This window comes from Phaseolus vulgaris, chromosome 7 (assembly GCF_051622355.1).
Source record: "Phaseolus vulgaris cultivar YP4 chromosome 7, ASM5162235v1, whole genome shotgun sequence".
In the NCBI taxonomy this organism is placed as follows: domain Eukaryota; kingdom Viridiplantae; phylum Streptophyta; class Magnoliopsida; order Fabales; family Fabaceae; genus Phaseolus; species Phaseolus vulgaris.
The window spans coordinates 8,595,131-8,612,861 of NC_143504.1; the positions used below are offsets into that span (position 1 = coordinate 8,595,131).

General features: G+C 29.5%; 2 protein-coding genes across 4 annotated transcripts; both read right to left on the reverse strand.

Moving 5' to 3' along the window:
- Nucleotides 1-9,694: 9,694 nt before the first annotated feature.
- On the reverse strand, nt 9,695-10,428 carry LOC137828909 (uncharacterized). Its single transcript, XM_068635661.2, has one exon. It carries the CDS (start codon nt 10,359-10,361, stop codon nt 9,819-9,821), a length of 543 nt encoding a protein of 180 aa, XP_068491762.1. The 5' UTR covers nt 10,362-10,428; the 3' UTR covers nt 9,695-9,818.
- A 2,371-nt stretch (nt 10,429-12,799) lies between these two features.
- Nucleotides 12,800-17,511, reverse strand: LOC137828277 (protein S-acyltransferase 8). 3 transcript variants are annotated; one of them, XM_068634770.2, is made up of 5 exons: nt 17,116-17,511; nt 14,976-15,161; nt 14,288-14,599; nt 13,933-14,166; nt 12,800-13,717 (listed from the first exon to the last, which is right to left on the reverse strand). In XM_068634770.2, the coding sequence occupies exons 1-5, from the start codon at nt 17,155-17,157 to the stop codon at nt 13,208-13,210; spliced, it is 1,284 nt and encodes a 427-aa protein (XP_068490871.1). In that variant the 5' UTR covers nt 17,158-17,511; the 3' UTR covers nt 12,800-13,207. The 3 variants fall into 3 exon arrangements, with proteins under 3 accessions (XP_068490871.1, XP_090161189.1, XP_068490872.1); XM_090305063.1 differs by lacking the exon at nt 17,116-17,511 and adding an exon at nt 16,971-17,100; XM_068634771.1 differs by lacking the exon at nt 17,116-17,511 and adding an exon at nt 16,116-16,139.
- Nucleotides 17,512-17,731: the final 220 nt, after the last annotated feature.

Consider the following 17,731-nt stretch of genomic DNA (forward strand, 5'->3'; position numbering starts at 1 on the left):
GGGGGTGAGTTCTTCCTTCATTCTGTTGCTTCTTTTATACTCTCTCAAATCCTATTTTAGGTTAACCCACGGTTTTTAGGAATCTACAACCACTCCTTACGTTGCTTAATTAGGTTTAGAAAAAGTCACAACTTCGCATTGCTTTTTTCAAAGAAAAATAGATATTTGTCGTCATAAACCGTCGTCGCATTGCTTTTTTCAAAGAAAAATAGATATTTTCACAACTTCTTTTTCTTTACACAACTATTTTTCAAATATATTAAATTAAATTTTTTTAAATATAAATTAAATTATTCAATAAGATTTGTTGTAATATGATTGTACGATGATAATGTAGCTTCCCTCCAAAGACGTAAGTTTTTCATTTTTTATTCGAAAATTATATATTAATAATATAATATCTTAGAATTATATGAACATATATACTGACTTTTGCAGCATGCAAAACTAGGTTATCTAAAGAATTTGTGAGTGTAGTATTGGTTGTGTAAACACCATAAGCAACTATATGGTGACAAGACAAAACACACTACAAGAAAACAAGCAATTAGCTTCTAAATTTTTGCGTGAGCTATTTACGGACGCAATTATTGTCGGTCAAAATGGCAAAAAATCCACGCAACAATGACATTCGACACAAAACAGACGCACTTATGAATTTAAATTATTTTTTTAAAAAAGTGCAGTCTGCGTTGTGGCCCATGCATATGCGTCCGCAATGGTCCACGCATATTTATATTTTATGATTATAAAATTATTTATTTAAATTTATTTAATGTTATATAAAATATGTATTTAAATTTATTAATTGAGTAAAAGAAAATATGTATTTAAATTATTTAAATGTTATATAAAATATTTTATTATTTTAAAGATTATTTATTTTAAATTTATTTTATTTATATATTGTCATATATAAATTAAACAATATAGATTATTATTTGTTATTTTAAAATAACTTTTTGTTGTATAAATGAAATGAATTATTTTTGTTGTATAAATTGAATTTAATTGTTTTGTATAAATTAAAGAATTTTTTTTTATAAAGTATATACAGTTTTTTATACATTAAATTTATTTATTTGTTGTATAAATTTAAAATAAAATAAATTGAATTTTTATTTAAAATTTTTAATATAATTTTCATTAAATTATATTTAAGTTACATATTTAAGAAAATTTCACGTGCCCCATATTAATAATAAGTATAATAAAAATCATAATATGACAAAAGAACTTGTCTGGTGTAGTGATTAAAGCATGGTTAAAACTTTTTTGACCTCTTGCATCCATTTTTTGTCCACACTAAATAGTGTTTTCTTGTAGTGAGACTTAAATAAGTAATCCTTAATTAGCACCATAAATAAATAAATAAGAAAGATTATCCTTCCATTACAAACAAGATCAAGTGCAACACGTTTTCAATTAATATGAAGAATGGTAGTCCATGTAACCTGTTCGTTTTCATATATGCTATTCGTTAAAATTGATTAAAACTTATAAAATCATGAAGAAAAATTATTAAATGGAAGTGAACTCTATTCATTTTTTAATTTCTAAAGTCTTAATTAACGAAAGATATATGGATAATATATTGAAAGGTGAATTGTTATTAATATTTTTATGTATATATTGCAAGTGTTATAAATAAATTAGAATAACATGTGTTAAATAAATAATTGAAAATATGTTGTAAGTAGTTTTATTCAATTGAAAAATATAAAAAATTCACATATATAATAAGATTCTCCATAGAAACTTAATTAAAAATATTAAAATATAAAGGAACTTAATTACTTAAAGACACATAAGAAATTATATAATTCAAACTAAAGACCACATCATCCAGGTTTTGCAAACTAAAATTGCAAAGACTCTTAAAAAAATATAAAAATTTATGATAATGAAATGAATTTTTTAATAAAAACTGTATTACAAAATATTTAAATTTACGAGAGACTATGTTTTAGTGAATAACCATTTTGGAACCGTTTTAGAAAAACAAAACTATAAATACAAGAAAATCATGAAATAGAAACCAATTTTTATACGGGTAAATTATCTATTTAGCACCATTTACACTTTTATTCCTCTAACTAGCACCATTTTGCTTTTATTTCCCTATCTAGCACCCTTTTGTTTTTATTTCCCTATCTAGCACCCTTTTATTTTTTATTTCCCTATCTAGCACCATTTCAAAAATTAATAAATTAATATTTTTTTGAAAATTTTAATTTTGAATGCATTAAAAAATATGTATTTTTAATGTTTAAAATAGTTAGAAATATAATTAATGAATAAAGAAATGAGTTTTTACAAAATAAAAAAAAAGCAATAAATTAAAAATGTTTAGTTTAAAATTATTTTTTTAAGAATAAAGAAAATAAGAAATTAAACCCTACAACAACATAAAAGTTGAATCTATAAACATAAATTAGTATTTTTTTTTTATTATTATTATTGATGATGTAATCATGTTAATTTCAAGTAAAAAATACACAACATAATTATAAAAAAACGAAAGTCAATTAGTATTAACTAATAGCACACAAATAATATTGAAGTGTCTACTCTAAATGCAAAATCCTAAAAAAAATACTAATGCAAATGTTACACTTAATGCTTAAAAATGAGAAGAAAAAAATGCAAAAATAAATAAGTATAGAAAATAAAAACAAAAATAATAAAAAAAAAAAAAAAAACAATGACAGAAAAAATAATAACTAAAAACATATAAGATATAAAATAAAGGAAAAACAAAATAAGATAAATATACAAGATATATATATAAAAAAAAAATCCAAACAAGATAAAGATAAGAGATATAAGACGATACTAAATAAGTAGATGTTGATCATAAAAAGAAAAATAAATGAAAGATGATCATTCATTTAATATTTTCTTCAATGGTACATTAAATAGTTTGTGCGAAATGAAACATTATTAAGGACGAGAAAAGCACAATCCAATAATGTTGGGACATGTTCTTTTTGTGTGTGCTAGTGTTTGACAATATGAACATTTTTTTGTTTGATCATGTTGTTCTCTTATGTCAATATCAGTCTTTATTTGACTTGACTTAGGTCTCCCCTTTGAGGTTATTTTCATGTCAGGACTTGGGCATAGTATTTGACTGGTGTATGCAGGGCAATACTCTTCATTTTTTAGTTCCATCAAATAGTCTTTCGTAACATGAAATATTTGTTGCAATGTTGTTATTTTTATTTTCTATATTTATTTATTTTTACATTTTTCTTCTTCTCATTTTTAAGCATTAAGTGTAGCAATTGCATTAGTTTTTTTTTTAGGATTTTGTATTTAGGGTAGATAGACACTTCAATATTATTTGTGCTTTCAATATTAATTAATACTAATTGACTTTGATTTTTTTATAATTATGTCCTGTATTTTTTACTTGAAATTAACATGATTACATCATCAATAATAATACAAATAAATACTAATTTATGTTTATAGATTCAACTTTTATGTTGTTGTAGAGTTTAATTTTTTATTTTCTTCATTCTTAAAAAAAAATTAAACTAACATTTTTAATTTATTACTTTTTTATTTTTATTTTGTAAAAACTCATTTATTTATTCATTAACTATATTTCTAACTATTTTAAATATTAAAAATACTTATTTTTTAATGTATTCAAAATTAAAATTAAAATTATAAAATAAAATTAATTTATTATTTATTTATTTATTTATTTTTGAAATGGTGCTAGATAGGGAAATAAAAACAAAAGGTGTTAGATAGGGAAATAAAAACAAAAGGGTGCTAGATAGGGAAATAAAAGTGTAAATGGTGCTAGATAGGGAACTGAGCCATTTTTATACACCAAAATAATTAGTTGTAATAGTAACTAAATTAGAGACCATTTTAGAAAAAAAAAATTGATTTTTAAATTAGTTTCTATTATTGTTAAATAGTTTCTAATTTGGTATCTAATTAGCAACCAAAGTTTTAACTACCAATTATAATCCATAATATATTTTAAAATTATATTCTGAATTGTACAAATCAAAATATAATTTTAAAATATATTATGGATTATACCATCCATAAGGTATTTCTGAATTCATAATTACCTTTTAGATTGTAGAATTCAGATGGTATTTCTGATTTAGAATTAGTTTCCAGATTGTACACTTTAAAATATGTATTATAGTAAGGAGGTGTTTCAAATTTTACAATCCGATATACATGAAAAAAAAAATGTAAGCAAATGAAAAACAACGAAAGATAAATACACAACAAAATTTATCTCAATCACAAATGTTCACCACTAATTACTACAAGAGCACCTCAAAATGGAAAAAAATAAAAATAAAAAAAATACCACAAAGTATTTATGTGCAGGAAGAATTTGTCTAAGGGACTAATCTAGCTTTTGGCCCAACCCAATCAGTTTTAATAAAGTGTGTTAGAATTTTAACTCATCTCGTCAATTTTTTAAAAATTTTGTTTCTCTAAATTTTGTATTTTTAAAATTTGTTTTTATTTATATATATATATATATATATAAATATATTTGTATATTGTTTAAAAACAAGTGTAATTATATAAATATTTTTAAATTTTTAAAAAATTAATTAATTAATGTCAGATAAATTAAATCGGTGAGGGCTCTCGAGAAAAAGAACGTCCAAATGGGATTGAAAGTTAATGAACTCAATTTCAAAAAGAGGGCACCTATTATAATTATCATCTCTATATCTTAAATTATTTTATTCTAATTAATAATTAAATTTTAGTCTATAAGTGTTAATTATTTAAGTTACCTCATTCAAATAATACAATAACAAAATATTTTAAACTACCTTTAATTTTAATTTTAACGTTTAAAAAAATTGATTGGCTGACTATTCAATCTACCAAATTTTGGTAGACGAGAATCAAAATTCATTTTGTCACCCCATCTTCATGCTTGATCTTTACAAAGAAAAAAAAAAGTCATATTAAATGATAGTTAATTTTTTATTATATAAGTGTAAAAAAAAGTATATTAATCATTTAATAGTTAGAAATGAAGATTTTGATGTACTTTTTTTTCTTTTTGTCGCCATTTAAAATTATTTTTTCTTTTCTCTTTTTCTTATGCAAGTGACCCGTCATTATTTCTTAAAGTACTGTTATTATCAAATATGATAAAATATAGACTTTATTTTATAAAGTAAAGGAATTTCTTTTACTCACTCTCTCTTCGTATACTTAGGTAAAACTTTTTTTCTTTTTGCTTGTTACTGCTAAAAAAGTTTTTTAACATCAGTTAATTATCTTGTTTAGTGGCAATTTAGCCGTTATTATTTATTTCCGTAAGTTAATCCGCAATGTAAAATTTAACACCAAAAATTATTAGGTCAGTTTAATATAATTTTCAGAATAACTGCAACTAAAATTATTAAAATCGATTTTAACCACCTTTAAATTAATTAGCAGGAACATAAACGTGGATTAATATCCGTATTTTTTTTATTTTTATTAGGTTTAATTACTTTTTTTGTCCCTATATTTATAGTCAATAGTCAATTTGGTACAGTGGTTTTTAAAAAATTCAATTTGGTTCCCACGTTTTTTAAAATGTATTCAAAATGGTTCTTTCGGTTAAATATCACCAAACGACGTTAAGTGGTGCTTATGTGGCAGACACGTGTAAGTTACGTGGATAGTGCTTACATTACTTTAGTGAATACTGAATTAGGGTTTAGGTTATTCAAATTGGGGATTTCGAATTTCTGATTTAGGGTTTCTAATACGAGGATTGCTCCCCTGGTTGGATTCTGTGATGCGCTTCCCTGCTTCGATTCCATTCGGAGGTGTGCTCCCCTCATTCGATTTTGTGGTGGACCACAAATAACAAACAAATTACAAACCAAACCTTCACTTAAATGTTGGACCACACATCACAAAATTATGTCAGAGACCAAATGTTGGACCACACATAAAAAAATGTTGCACATGGTGGACCCTACATCATAACACAACCTGTATATGTTCTCTAAAAGTAATAAAAAACATAACAGAACCACTCTGAAACTAAGTCAAAAATTACTAACCTTATAAAGGAGCAACCACAAAACGACGCCACGGTCTGTATCGCAATCGCTGCCCGTTCACCACCTCTGGACCGCACCACATAATCGTTCCTCCAAATCGACCATGGGAACGCAGCTCACCATCGTAACTCACGATCGCACCACATAATCGAATGAGGGGAGCACACCTCCGAATGGAATCGAAGCAGGGAAGCGCACCACATAATCCAACCAGGGGAGCAATCCTCGTATCAGAAATTCGAAATCCCCAATTTGAATAACCTAAACCCTAATTCAGTATTCACCAAAGTAATGTAAGCACAATCCACGTAACTTACACGTGTCTGCCACATAAGCATCACTTAACGCCGTTTGGTGATATTTAACAGAAAGGACCATTTTGAATACATTTTAAAAAACTTAGGGACCAAATTGATTTTTTTTAAAACCATTGTACCAAATTGACTATTGGCTATAAATATAAGGACGAAAAAGGTAATTAAACCTTTTTATTATTAGAACACATGTGACATCATTAAACAATAAATCATCATTAAGCAATAAACCAAAAATTCATCATCAATTGTTCAATCAACATTAATCATGGAAAATATTATATACGACAAAAGAATATAATGAAATATTCTTCTCTTTTCTTTGTCTTATAATCGCAGAGACACTTAGTCAAATCGTTCATATATTTTACTACCACCGTCAACAACTTCCCCTCCATATTCTCAATCACCACCACCACCATTATTTTTAACTCTCCCAATCAAATCTCAAAACGTAAGTGTTTCACTTGTTTGTTCTTCTCTCCCCCAATCCATTTTCTCACTCCTTTCGCTCATATACTAACGCGTCTCTCCTTTTCTCCCTAAGCTCTCTTTTTCTCATAAACTAACCTCTTTCACTCCCACCAGCACACTTTTTGATGGAAAATTCAACACAGTAAAATAATAACTTAATCAGAGCAATAATCAACGAATAATAATTTCCCCAACTTGCAAGAATTTGTGAGGAACAATAACAAATAATGGCAGCAACAAAAACACATTGAAGGAAGACACATAAAATTTTAACGTGGAAAACCTTCTCAATAGGAGAAGTAAATATAGTTGAAGAGAAGAGAATTTCAAGAAGACAACTTAAGTGAAGCTAATTGGTAATATAGTTGAAAAGAAGGGCAATGAAAAGTTGGAACATGCGAATTTGGAAAATATTATCATTCTCCTTGATGGTAACGAGTGATGAGAAAGAACATCAAGCTTCGCGCATATAAAAAACAAAGTAATTAAAAAATTTCTCATATTTTAAGAAAGTAAAAAAACAAGCGCATCATCTCTCTATGTGAAAAGAAAGTGGCCATCACATAATCACTAAAAAAACGTAATTTAGTGATTATTTTAGCAACTGAAATAGAGACCATTTGGTTTCAGTCGCTAAATCACTCTAAATTAGTGACCGATTTAGGTTCAATCACTACATAAAAATAAATCACTACAAATTAATGATCAATTTGGTTTTGATTGTTAAATAACTATAAATTAGTGACCAATTTGATTTTGGTAGCTAAATACAAATAAATCACTACATATTAGTAACTAGTTTGATTTTTGCCGCTAAATCATTACAAATTAGCGGTCAATTTGATTTCGCTCAGTAAATCACACAAAATTAGCGACCAATTTAATTTCAATTACTATATTCAAATATATCACTACAAATTAACGATCAATTTACATTTTATCACTAAATCACTATAAATTAACAATGAAATTATAATTATTTTATTATTAAAATACTAATAATCATAATACGATCACAAAGTTTTTTAGTGTTATAGTTATAGATTATATGTCTACTCATAAGTTTTGGATTCGATTCTCTATGACAGACTCTGAACATTTATGTATGTTCATCCGCTCTCATATAAATATAACAAATTACCTATGTTTATTGGTTTCCAAGTTTTCATCATCTATTGTTGAGAATCACATTTTCAATTGTTAAGCATACCTAATTTGCATTAAAAATAAATAAACTTTTTTACATGTTTTTAAATACTTATAATCTCTACTCTTTTTATTTTGAGCTTTTTCAGATCTACTACTATGATTAATTTTGATTTTAGATATATTTTCAGCATTCCTTTTGCACATTTGCTACAAACATACACAGACAAAATGAACTCTATAATCATGTGCTACAAATTGTAAATATTGAGTAAGAAAAATACCTTTGTTTTTTCATTCAATCTATTGTGTATGAAAGTTGCCCACTCAATTTCTGAAATTTACAATGGTGAGTCCTTTACATTTTCATCCCAATTCTTTTTATCATCATAGTAAGTATCAAACAATTTCAGTTTGTTCTCCTTCCATTTTTTGCCTATGTCTTTCATCATATATACTTTTGTTGAACTTTCGTAGATTGGATCCCACCATAACTTAGCCTAGAATAACTTATTATTTGTAATTATAATAGTACATTGTTAAAAAAAAACACTCTTCATAACAATATTTATAGATAAGTAACAACATAAAATTTACCCTTTACCTTAATGACATCATTCCATGCTCGATTCTTATAGCTAGCAAGCACCAAATTCCAATTCTCAAAACAAATGAGAAACATTTTAGAATCTACTCCCAATCGACCTAAAAATCCTCCTAAAGGACCCTTTGCATCTGTGGAACTACGGGAATAAGTTTTTTTTTTCAAATTCCAATTGAATGAGTCAAAAGCTCAAATATCACACTGAATGAGACAACAGTTAGACTAATGCAAGGTGTGCTTGCAGGTTCAACCAAAAGTTATGACACAATGGCATAAATTTATCTTAAAAATGAGAAAATGGTTCATTTTTGTGTCAAATTCCTGTCTCTTACTGTCCACGGATACATAAACATATAAAAGCAGAGTTATTCCTAACATCTCTTTAGGGAAAAAAATTAAGAGCCATGATACTTACTGATGAATTTGTGTATTGAGAATCAAGTCACTAGACGCCAAAATGTTCATTATTGATGTTTACTCAAGTCTCTTACCAACTAAACTCAAACAGGAAGACTTTCAGGCCAAGGTATAAGTCCAGAGACAACAAGAATATGACAATTTTCTATAAGTATAAACAAGTAATGATTTATCACCAGAACACAAAGACAGCAAAAATAGCACATATGGTTTGTGATTAGTAGCTCTGAAGTTAAGATACAGAGGAACATTAGAAGACTGCAATAGTAAAATAGGTGATAGTGATAAAATTAGCTACATAAATAATCAAAGTAATCCATCTAGAAGCACCCTGAACTAAGTATCATCCTGTATCTTTATTGATAATTGATCTCACTCCATGCAACGATTATATAATCAACCACAACCATAGGAAGAAGAAGAAACAACTCTTCTGTAACTGCGGAAGTATAATACGAGACAGTAAAATTACAAACCAGCTCACACACATATTAGAATTTCTCGTTGGTTTTAAACCTACTACAAATACCATATAATTTTTTTTTAATGTAACTTGATTTGTCTGATGAAAGATTGTTTTTAATCCTTCTAGAAATGTTGTTTTCTTAACTATGTCGATTGTCTTTAAATTTAGTTTACCAGTATCTATAAATATAAAAGAAAGGAAAGAAAAATAAGAAGTAAAATTGAATAATGTATTTGATTAATCACTTCCCTCCCCCACACCAAAGGACCAAAGGAGAAGAAAAAAAGAAGCTAACACCCCACATCAATTACAATTTGAAGTGGCGAATTGAGTTATTGATCACCTAATTTACACACGGCTGTGAAGGCCATGGTGCTGAGGATGACTATTTGGCGGTTAAGAGCAGCAATAGCAGGGTTGCTAATATTTGCTGAAGCCAAGCCTCTGTCACAACAAGCAGGTCCATCACCAGCCACTTTCGCATCATAGCTAGCCGTTTGAGGATCTTCTTGCAACTCTTCCAACGCGCTCTTGAAGGATGCAACCACCCCATCGTAGTCGAAATTCGCACATTGCGTGATGGCTGGATTATTGTCCATCTGAGCCAACTGCTTCAGAAAGGCCTGAGCCTCTGTTCCCTTCGTCACTGCCCATTCTAGGGTTGCCTGAGCCAGATCGTCGAAGGTCATTGCGTTCACGATCTTCGGATCAGCTTGCTTCAGCAGCAGCGTGCATCCCTCCTTGTCGTCCAAGTTTTCCATGCAGATTTTTTCCGCCAAGCCTTGTTCACCGCTAGCATTTGCTGCCATGGGAGAATAGGAAACCATGACCAGACAGAGGGCCACAACAAAGGAACATAGTGCTGAGGAATTCATTTTGTGATGTGGGAGCTTTATTTATTGCTCCCTTAGACTTTGGTGTGAGGGAGTGAGTTCTTTCTTCTTGGTGTTGCCCTCTTTTATACTATCTCAAATCCTAATTCAGGTTAATGGTAGGTTTTTTTAGGAATCTACAACCGCTAGTTGCGACGCTTAATTAAGATTAAAAAAAGTCATATAACAAATTCGCCCTATTTGTCAAAATTATTTTTATTATACTTAAAATTAGTAGTTTATGTTATGTTTTTTTTAGGTATGAGGTGGAGAGAGTAAGGTTTTTTTCCTTCTTCACACAAATAAAGAGATTTGTGTCCATTTCCATTCTATTCTTGTATTTTATTTAAATATCTTTATGCATTTATTTTATTATAATATACAATATACAAAATTAAATATTACATAAATTTATTTAACGATTTTAAAAATATTTAATTATACTATTAATAATAAAATAAAATTATAATATCAACAAAACATATATAGTTATATAAAATAACAAATGTATATAATAATAAATATTATTTTCATAAATTTTAATGTATTTAATAAATTATTTTAATTTAACACAGAAATATTTTCTAAATTTTCTATTGAAAAATACAAGTAATTATGGATATCATATATTAGAAAAAATTAATTAATTTAAACACACACAAAAAATATATCATAATTCATTATTCAAATATGTTTTAATAACAATAATAAATTTGTAAACTTACATTTTACATCTTTAAAATAATTTTTAAATTTCCTCTCAACTATCACATCACTCACAAATCTCAATAACTATCCTCACAAATTCACTTCATCAACCATCAATCCAAACAACCCTACATATCCTCATACATCCTCTATAATCCTCACAAATTTACTCTTTTTCCACCTTACAAATCTCATCCCCAATCCAAACCCATAGTAAAATTTGATGTACATATGAATTTATATTCTTATATTAGACTAAACATTTATTCAAAATATTTATTAATTCTTTTAATGTCAATTAATTGAAGACGTTTTAGAAGTTAAAAACCAGTTAATGCATCATTCAATTACAAACGGACAAAAATTCAGGAAAAGAATAATTGTTAAAAATTAATGTAGTATTTATTTTTTAAAATATATAAGAGTATGAATAATTTGGTAATTGTATTATTATTCTTTTATAAAATTTGACACAAATCAAAGTAATATTTAGTTATAGATCATCACTTGAATTAATTGAAATTAACTTTATACAAAGTTATTAATAATATAATAATTGGCGTAAATTACATTATTTGTTTTTCCTCCCGTATAATTTACATTGTGTATTTCAGTCAAATATAAAACGAAAATTTCCAATTGTATTCTTTTTTTAAAATAATATTATGAGAGAAAAAAGTTCGTCGTGTTTCAAACCGAATTTGTAACATAAGTTTTTTCAGGGGAATGTGAAATGTTAGGGATATTTTTGTAAAGAATACACTTTTGAAAAAAAAAATGAAGGTTGTAATGTTCATTTGAGAGGTGTCATTACATATTACTCTGTTTTTTTACGAAAGTAAATTCGTAGTACTTTTTATATGAATTACTTTTATATTAAAACTCTACTTATTAAAATAGAAAGAAGTTATATTGATAAATAACTAAATTACTAATAAACATATCAATTATATGGATAATTTTGAAAAAAAAAATAATAAATTGAGGAATAATCCGTTATTATCAACTAAATTAATCTATTTTCATTGTCCTAATAAATTATGTAATTGAGGCTTGTGAATAAAAAAAACGAAGAAGGTGCGTACCTATTCATCATGGTTGACTTCATTTTATTTTATATTTAAAATTATATATCATATAATTAATCATTTATTTATTTTAATTGATGCTTTGTTTAATATTAGCTATTTCTTAATTTACTTTTTTATTTATGCTTATTTGTTTATTTAATTTATTTATTCTTATCTTGTTTTTATTATATTTTAACATCTATTCAAAAATGACATCCACGTGACAATTTATTTTTTAAAAAATAGGATTACCTCGACCTAAATCTTTTATTTATTTTTCAAAACTTAAAATTGTATTTGCGGTTTTTACCATATAATTCTTTTTTAATTATTAATATTTTTAGAACATCACAAATTCAAATATTTTAATGCTGATAAAAATATATATTTAAATTTAGTTTGATTAAAAGTTATTAATTTACTCTAAAAAAATTAATTAAATTTGTGAGTGTGAATTAATTTTATGAAGAAAAAAAACTTGTTTCCTTATTTAAATGCTAGCAAATCATGGTTATTTTAGTAATCGGGAACTTTCTCCTTGTAAGAAATTATTGAATAAATATTTGATTAATTTATTTATCCAATCTCAGTCATAATCTTTAACCAACTTTACTTACCTCTTGGCCAATAGAGATATTCTAAGGTAAAACGTTGAGACACATGGAACAAAAAAAATCACTCTCAATCACATCAATAGCAAGGTTTCCAACAACAGAGGACCCATTTTTACAGTGCCTAATATGCAGTACATGTGGAGAAGCTTTTTCAGTATCATAACTGGTTATTTACACAAAGAATAAAGCCAGGTAAAGATGAGATCCATATATTGGACTGTTAAAAAATAAGGGGGAAAAGAAAGGACAGTGTCTCCCAAACAAATTACATGCACACATTTATATGCTTTCCCAAAGAACAAGGGTTGCCACAAAGAAAATGCAGGCTAAGTTTTTATAGGAAGTTCCAACCAGTTCAGCTCCCATTTCCTTTTCCATCTTTAGAATGCAAGGAACCCCACATCATACATGGTTGACTGATGGCATCAAAAATATTGTAAGAGACAAACCACACCCTTCATTGCCGCATTTCCTTTGAAGTCACATAGTTTCTGCTTTCTGTGACATTTGAATTGGCAAGAACCTCTTGGCCAATATCCCAGTTTCCACTCCTTTCCCAACTTGAGTGCCTAGCATCTGATCGAATGGTAGGAGCTCGATGATCTGAGGACAAAATTGAGTCAGGTTCAGATGTATGGTGGGGTGGTCCATTGCTCCCTCTGCCACGAATCTCTTCATCAAGTTCTTCAATGTTCCTGCGCTGTGATATCTTCAATAGGTCTTCACCAATGCCAAGATCATCTTCAACCTTAGGGCGCCTATCTCCATCCAAACCGTCATCTGGGTCACGAGGCCGTGCAATGATCGGAGCCAGTGGCCTTGGTACCTCCTCTCTAGCAAATGCCCTGAAATTGTTCCTTGAGGGCTTTACTTTCGAGCAAAACACTTCCAGAAAATTATTCAAACAACCCCGGTTAAAAACATTGATCCTGCTGTCAGCTCTGTACCGGAAGTTTTCATAGGTAGTCTGCAATACAAGAGGCACTGACCTAGTTGATGAAGATACTCATGTAACACAAGAACACTCCGGAAATAACAATAGAAGATTTTAGATAAAGTAGTCTGGAATTACTACCATGAAGATCATCCCTTTTAACTTTCTTTATTCAGTTACAAACTAATGAGAAGTTACACTGATCCATGAGAATGTTAAAACAGAAATGTCAAAAAAAAATGACTGACCTGATTTGTGCCTATAAGATATAAATGAAAACCACTTAGTCCACCAACAAACCACAGAGATATGAAACAATAAGCCATTAGTATCACGGATGCAGGGGATTCTTTCATTGCCTTCCAAACTGTGCCGTCATAATTATCCATCAGAACCTTGATGTAAAGAGCTGAGAGGGAAAACACATAGATGCACAGAATAGTTGCTGAAGAAACAAACATAAAGAAGTAACGATAGTTCCTCTGCGCATTGGAGAAAAGGCCCATAAATACATCAGAACAAAGAAAACAAGTAAATAGCACACATCAATAAATAAGAAAAATGTATCATAAAATCAAGATGCCATGCTGTCAACTTTCATACCAGACCAATGCACTGGCCCACCCAGGGGCAATGGTGATCAAAACGCTCAACACAGTTATTGCAAATGGAGCAGTGTGAGCAACGAGGAGGACGATACAGCATACAAGTCTCACAATATTTCACCTTTATACCAATGCCATTGACTATAACTTCTTTCGTTCGTGGGAACTGGAGAGTTGGTGTTTGCCGTCCAGCTCCCCCAACATCTGCAGAGACTGAAGAATCATAACGCAACTCTTCTTCTGGAGGATGAGAATTCCTAGGAACGATGCCCGGATCACCTGAGGACGTAAGAAAGAGAACCACCAGAACCTAGAAACATAGGCTGTGAGGTTATATTATGACATCCTATAAAGAGAATCAATATCTTAATAGTGAAATGCTATCACCATTCACCAAAACAGCTTTGAACTTTACTCCATTATTAGGGGGGAAAAACATGGGTGCATGATGAATGATTTGATGTCAGTGATTTAGTTAAACAAACCACACTTCTGCAGCTCGCAGTACTGGCCCTTAACAGGTATGCAAGAAGATGGACAGAATATGTGATGAACTGTTGAAAGTATGCTTTTTGTGGCCTATGATAGCTTGCATTAAATTTGGACTTTGGAACTTAAAATAGACCAAGCTTAAACTAATTATTTATACAAGAAGACAAAAAAAAAAAAAAAAAAACTGAACTTACATGAATGGTAAAGAGAATAGCCACTGCTAAAATAGCATATCCAGAATTATATGAAGAAAATTCATGCCTGAGATGGCTTGCTACACATACACAAAAGATTATAACTGGAACAATAATCAGCAATAAGGTGACAAACAGGGACCTAGCATCGGGCCCAAATACCAACCTCCCTCCACATATGAATTTCTGCAGAAAACCATGAGAAAGTAAATAAGAGTTAAGAAATTGCAAAAAATAGTGCGCGAAAAAACTAAAACTTTTAATAGACAAAAGAATCCAATATTAACATAATGATACATCATTTCAAGAGGGCAATAGCACAAATTAGACAGGAGAATAATGAGTCCTCCTATCCTATCTAAAGCAGAAAGAAACCAACAAGGCAAACTGGCTCAAAAATGCAATAAAGTGTTCCAATGCTTCGGTACACAAATGATTGATCCCTTGAAGAAGCCACTAACCAAGTACCATCACAGGCACGATCCTATCCTACAACTTTAAAAGGAAAAGAGATGCTCTAGAAAATTCTGGCATTTCGTTACAAACAAATACACTGCTAGAGAATTACATTACAGCAGAATGCCAAAAATTTCACACTCCTAGTGCCTTTCAAAACCTTTACGACATATAAAGAGAAAAGCCCAAGACAATTCAGTAGGTGTACCACAGAAGTGGCCCATCTATAGTATTATCAGCTTATTTTGGCTTATTTATGGCTACATGTCACTGTTTCTCTATGAACTTCAATAGTTCAATTATCATTTGATGAATGTGTCCACGATCTTCTCAACACTTATATTATGCAGACTTTGAAGGTAATTTATCTCTCTTGTTTCTCATCCTGTTTTACACCTATGACGTAAAACAAATGAGCACCAAACACATGATGAAACATAATCATCCTTTGTTTATCACTTGTCAGATAACCTCTTGTAGGCTGCAGATTAGAATAATTGACAACATTACAGCTGCAATCGATTATGTAGCATCAATTTTCCACTTTACAATACCATCAGTATTACCAGCCATCATCCATTATTAAAAACATTACTGTAACAGCCAGTAGCTGTACAGACAACTACTTCATGCGAGAGCAGGGAATGGGGACATCAATTTCAGCATATCTTCAAAAGTAATTACTTTGACCATGGAAGAATGCCCATGCCCAAAGCTGGCAATAACCCTTACACATAATATTTCTCATCCTTCCAGAACCTGTTCCACCACAAACCACTTGATATCAAACCAAAAGACATCTATCTATGCTGCTCAAAGTGGTCCATCCCACATAACCCAATCAATAATATATACATCAACTTTACAATTTATCTTTAGTCAGGAGTCATTTTGCCAAGAGAATTAAAACATCTTTCATGACAATTCTATTCAGAACACAGAATCACCAAAAATTATTTGAAATAAATCACATCCTTCTTAGACAGACGTAAAAAAAATATGAGGAAAGGAGCCACTCAATGATTTCAATCCAAGGTCTTAAATTACTTGATTATTTTTTTGTAACAAAAACTATCATAGTATCATTGATCAAAGATACAAATTGGAAGAGGATCAAAAGCCCAAACTCACTAATATATACTCTTTAATTCTACATTTATTTTCACACCAAAACTAAAAACACAGCCTGAGCTAAAAAAATAGTAAAACTTTCGAGGGGAGGAAGTTCAAATTCATAAATTATTTCCCCAAAAGTCAAAGCAGGTTAACTGAGCCTAATACTTTCAATTAACTAATAAAGCACAACACTAAAAGTATTACAGCAGAGACTTTGCCCTTAAATAATCAAAAATCAAACAACTGAGTCGAAACCAACTGTAATCATGCACAACACAGCTCAGCATTCAAAGTTGTACAGTCCCCCAAAAATAACATAACCCACCCCAGTACCATCTCAACTTTCAACACACACCCAACTTACAATTTTCAAAATAAAAACATGCTCCAAGTAAAAAAAACAAAAAAAAATCCAGCTCCAACCTCGGCATTCCAGCAACCAAAACTACCCGAGAAATTCAAAGCCTTTTAGCACGAAGCAAATCAAAGAGCCACGAACCCAGAGCATACCCAGATGGCATAAAAAACTAAAACTGCAACGAAGAAGAGGAAAAGAAGTGAACTTTACATTACTTCCTCTCCAATCTTGGTACACGCGCTTTGCAGCCATGAAGATTTTCCTTCTTGGCTAGCACACTAGGTGAGGAAAGAGCTCGAGAGGAGGAAGTGGGAAGGGCTCATCTCACTCCCATTCAAGTTCCAGAGAATCGGAGAGAGGGTCAAAATTTGTGGGCTCACTCTGGAATGCGATGGAAAAAGCTTCACTGAAAAGAAAAAGAAGAGAGAGAAAAAGGGAGTGATTGTGATCCCAGAGATGGCGGTTTCCAAGTTTAGAATTTTGGATTCGCACTGAGGAATGTTTCGGGGAAAATGAAAACAAAATTTGGAGTGAGTGTGCGCGGCTATAATGTATTGTATTCAAGCCAAATCAAGTGAAAATAATGATGAAATTTCTTTCTTTTTCACACTCTTTTCATTACACACTTTTTTATTATTGGATAATTATTAAATCAAATTTATAATAAACTACACTAAAGCTTACTCTTAATTTCTTAATCTAGCATATTCTTTAGACATCCTTTATTTTATTTGGAAACACGTTTAACTTTTTATTTATGAGATTTAATACACTTATTAATTTCATCACACAAAAATTAAATCTCAAATGTATTTTAAAAATAAAA

What these genes read in the sequence shown, in the direction of transcription:
- LOC137828909 (XM_068635661.2), bottom strand. Translation starts at nt 10,361, where the DNA reads ATGAATTCCTCAGCACTATGTTCCTTTGTTGTGGCCCTCTGTCTGGTC.
- LOC137828277 (XM_068634770.2), bottom strand. Translation starts at nt 17,157, where the DNA reads ATGGCTGCAAAGCGCGTGTACCAAGATTGGAGAGGAAGTAAT. An exon ending in TGGGCCAGTGCATTGGTCTG is followed by an intron (nt 14,167 to 14,287) that starts GTATGAAAGTTG and finishes TCCAATGCGCAG; the next exon opens with AGGAACTATCGTTACTTCTT. An exon ending in ATCTTATAGGCACAAATCAG is followed by an intron (nt 13,718 to 13,932) that starts GTCAGTCATTTT and finishes CTTGTATTGCAG; the next exon opens with ACTACCTATGAAAACTTCCG.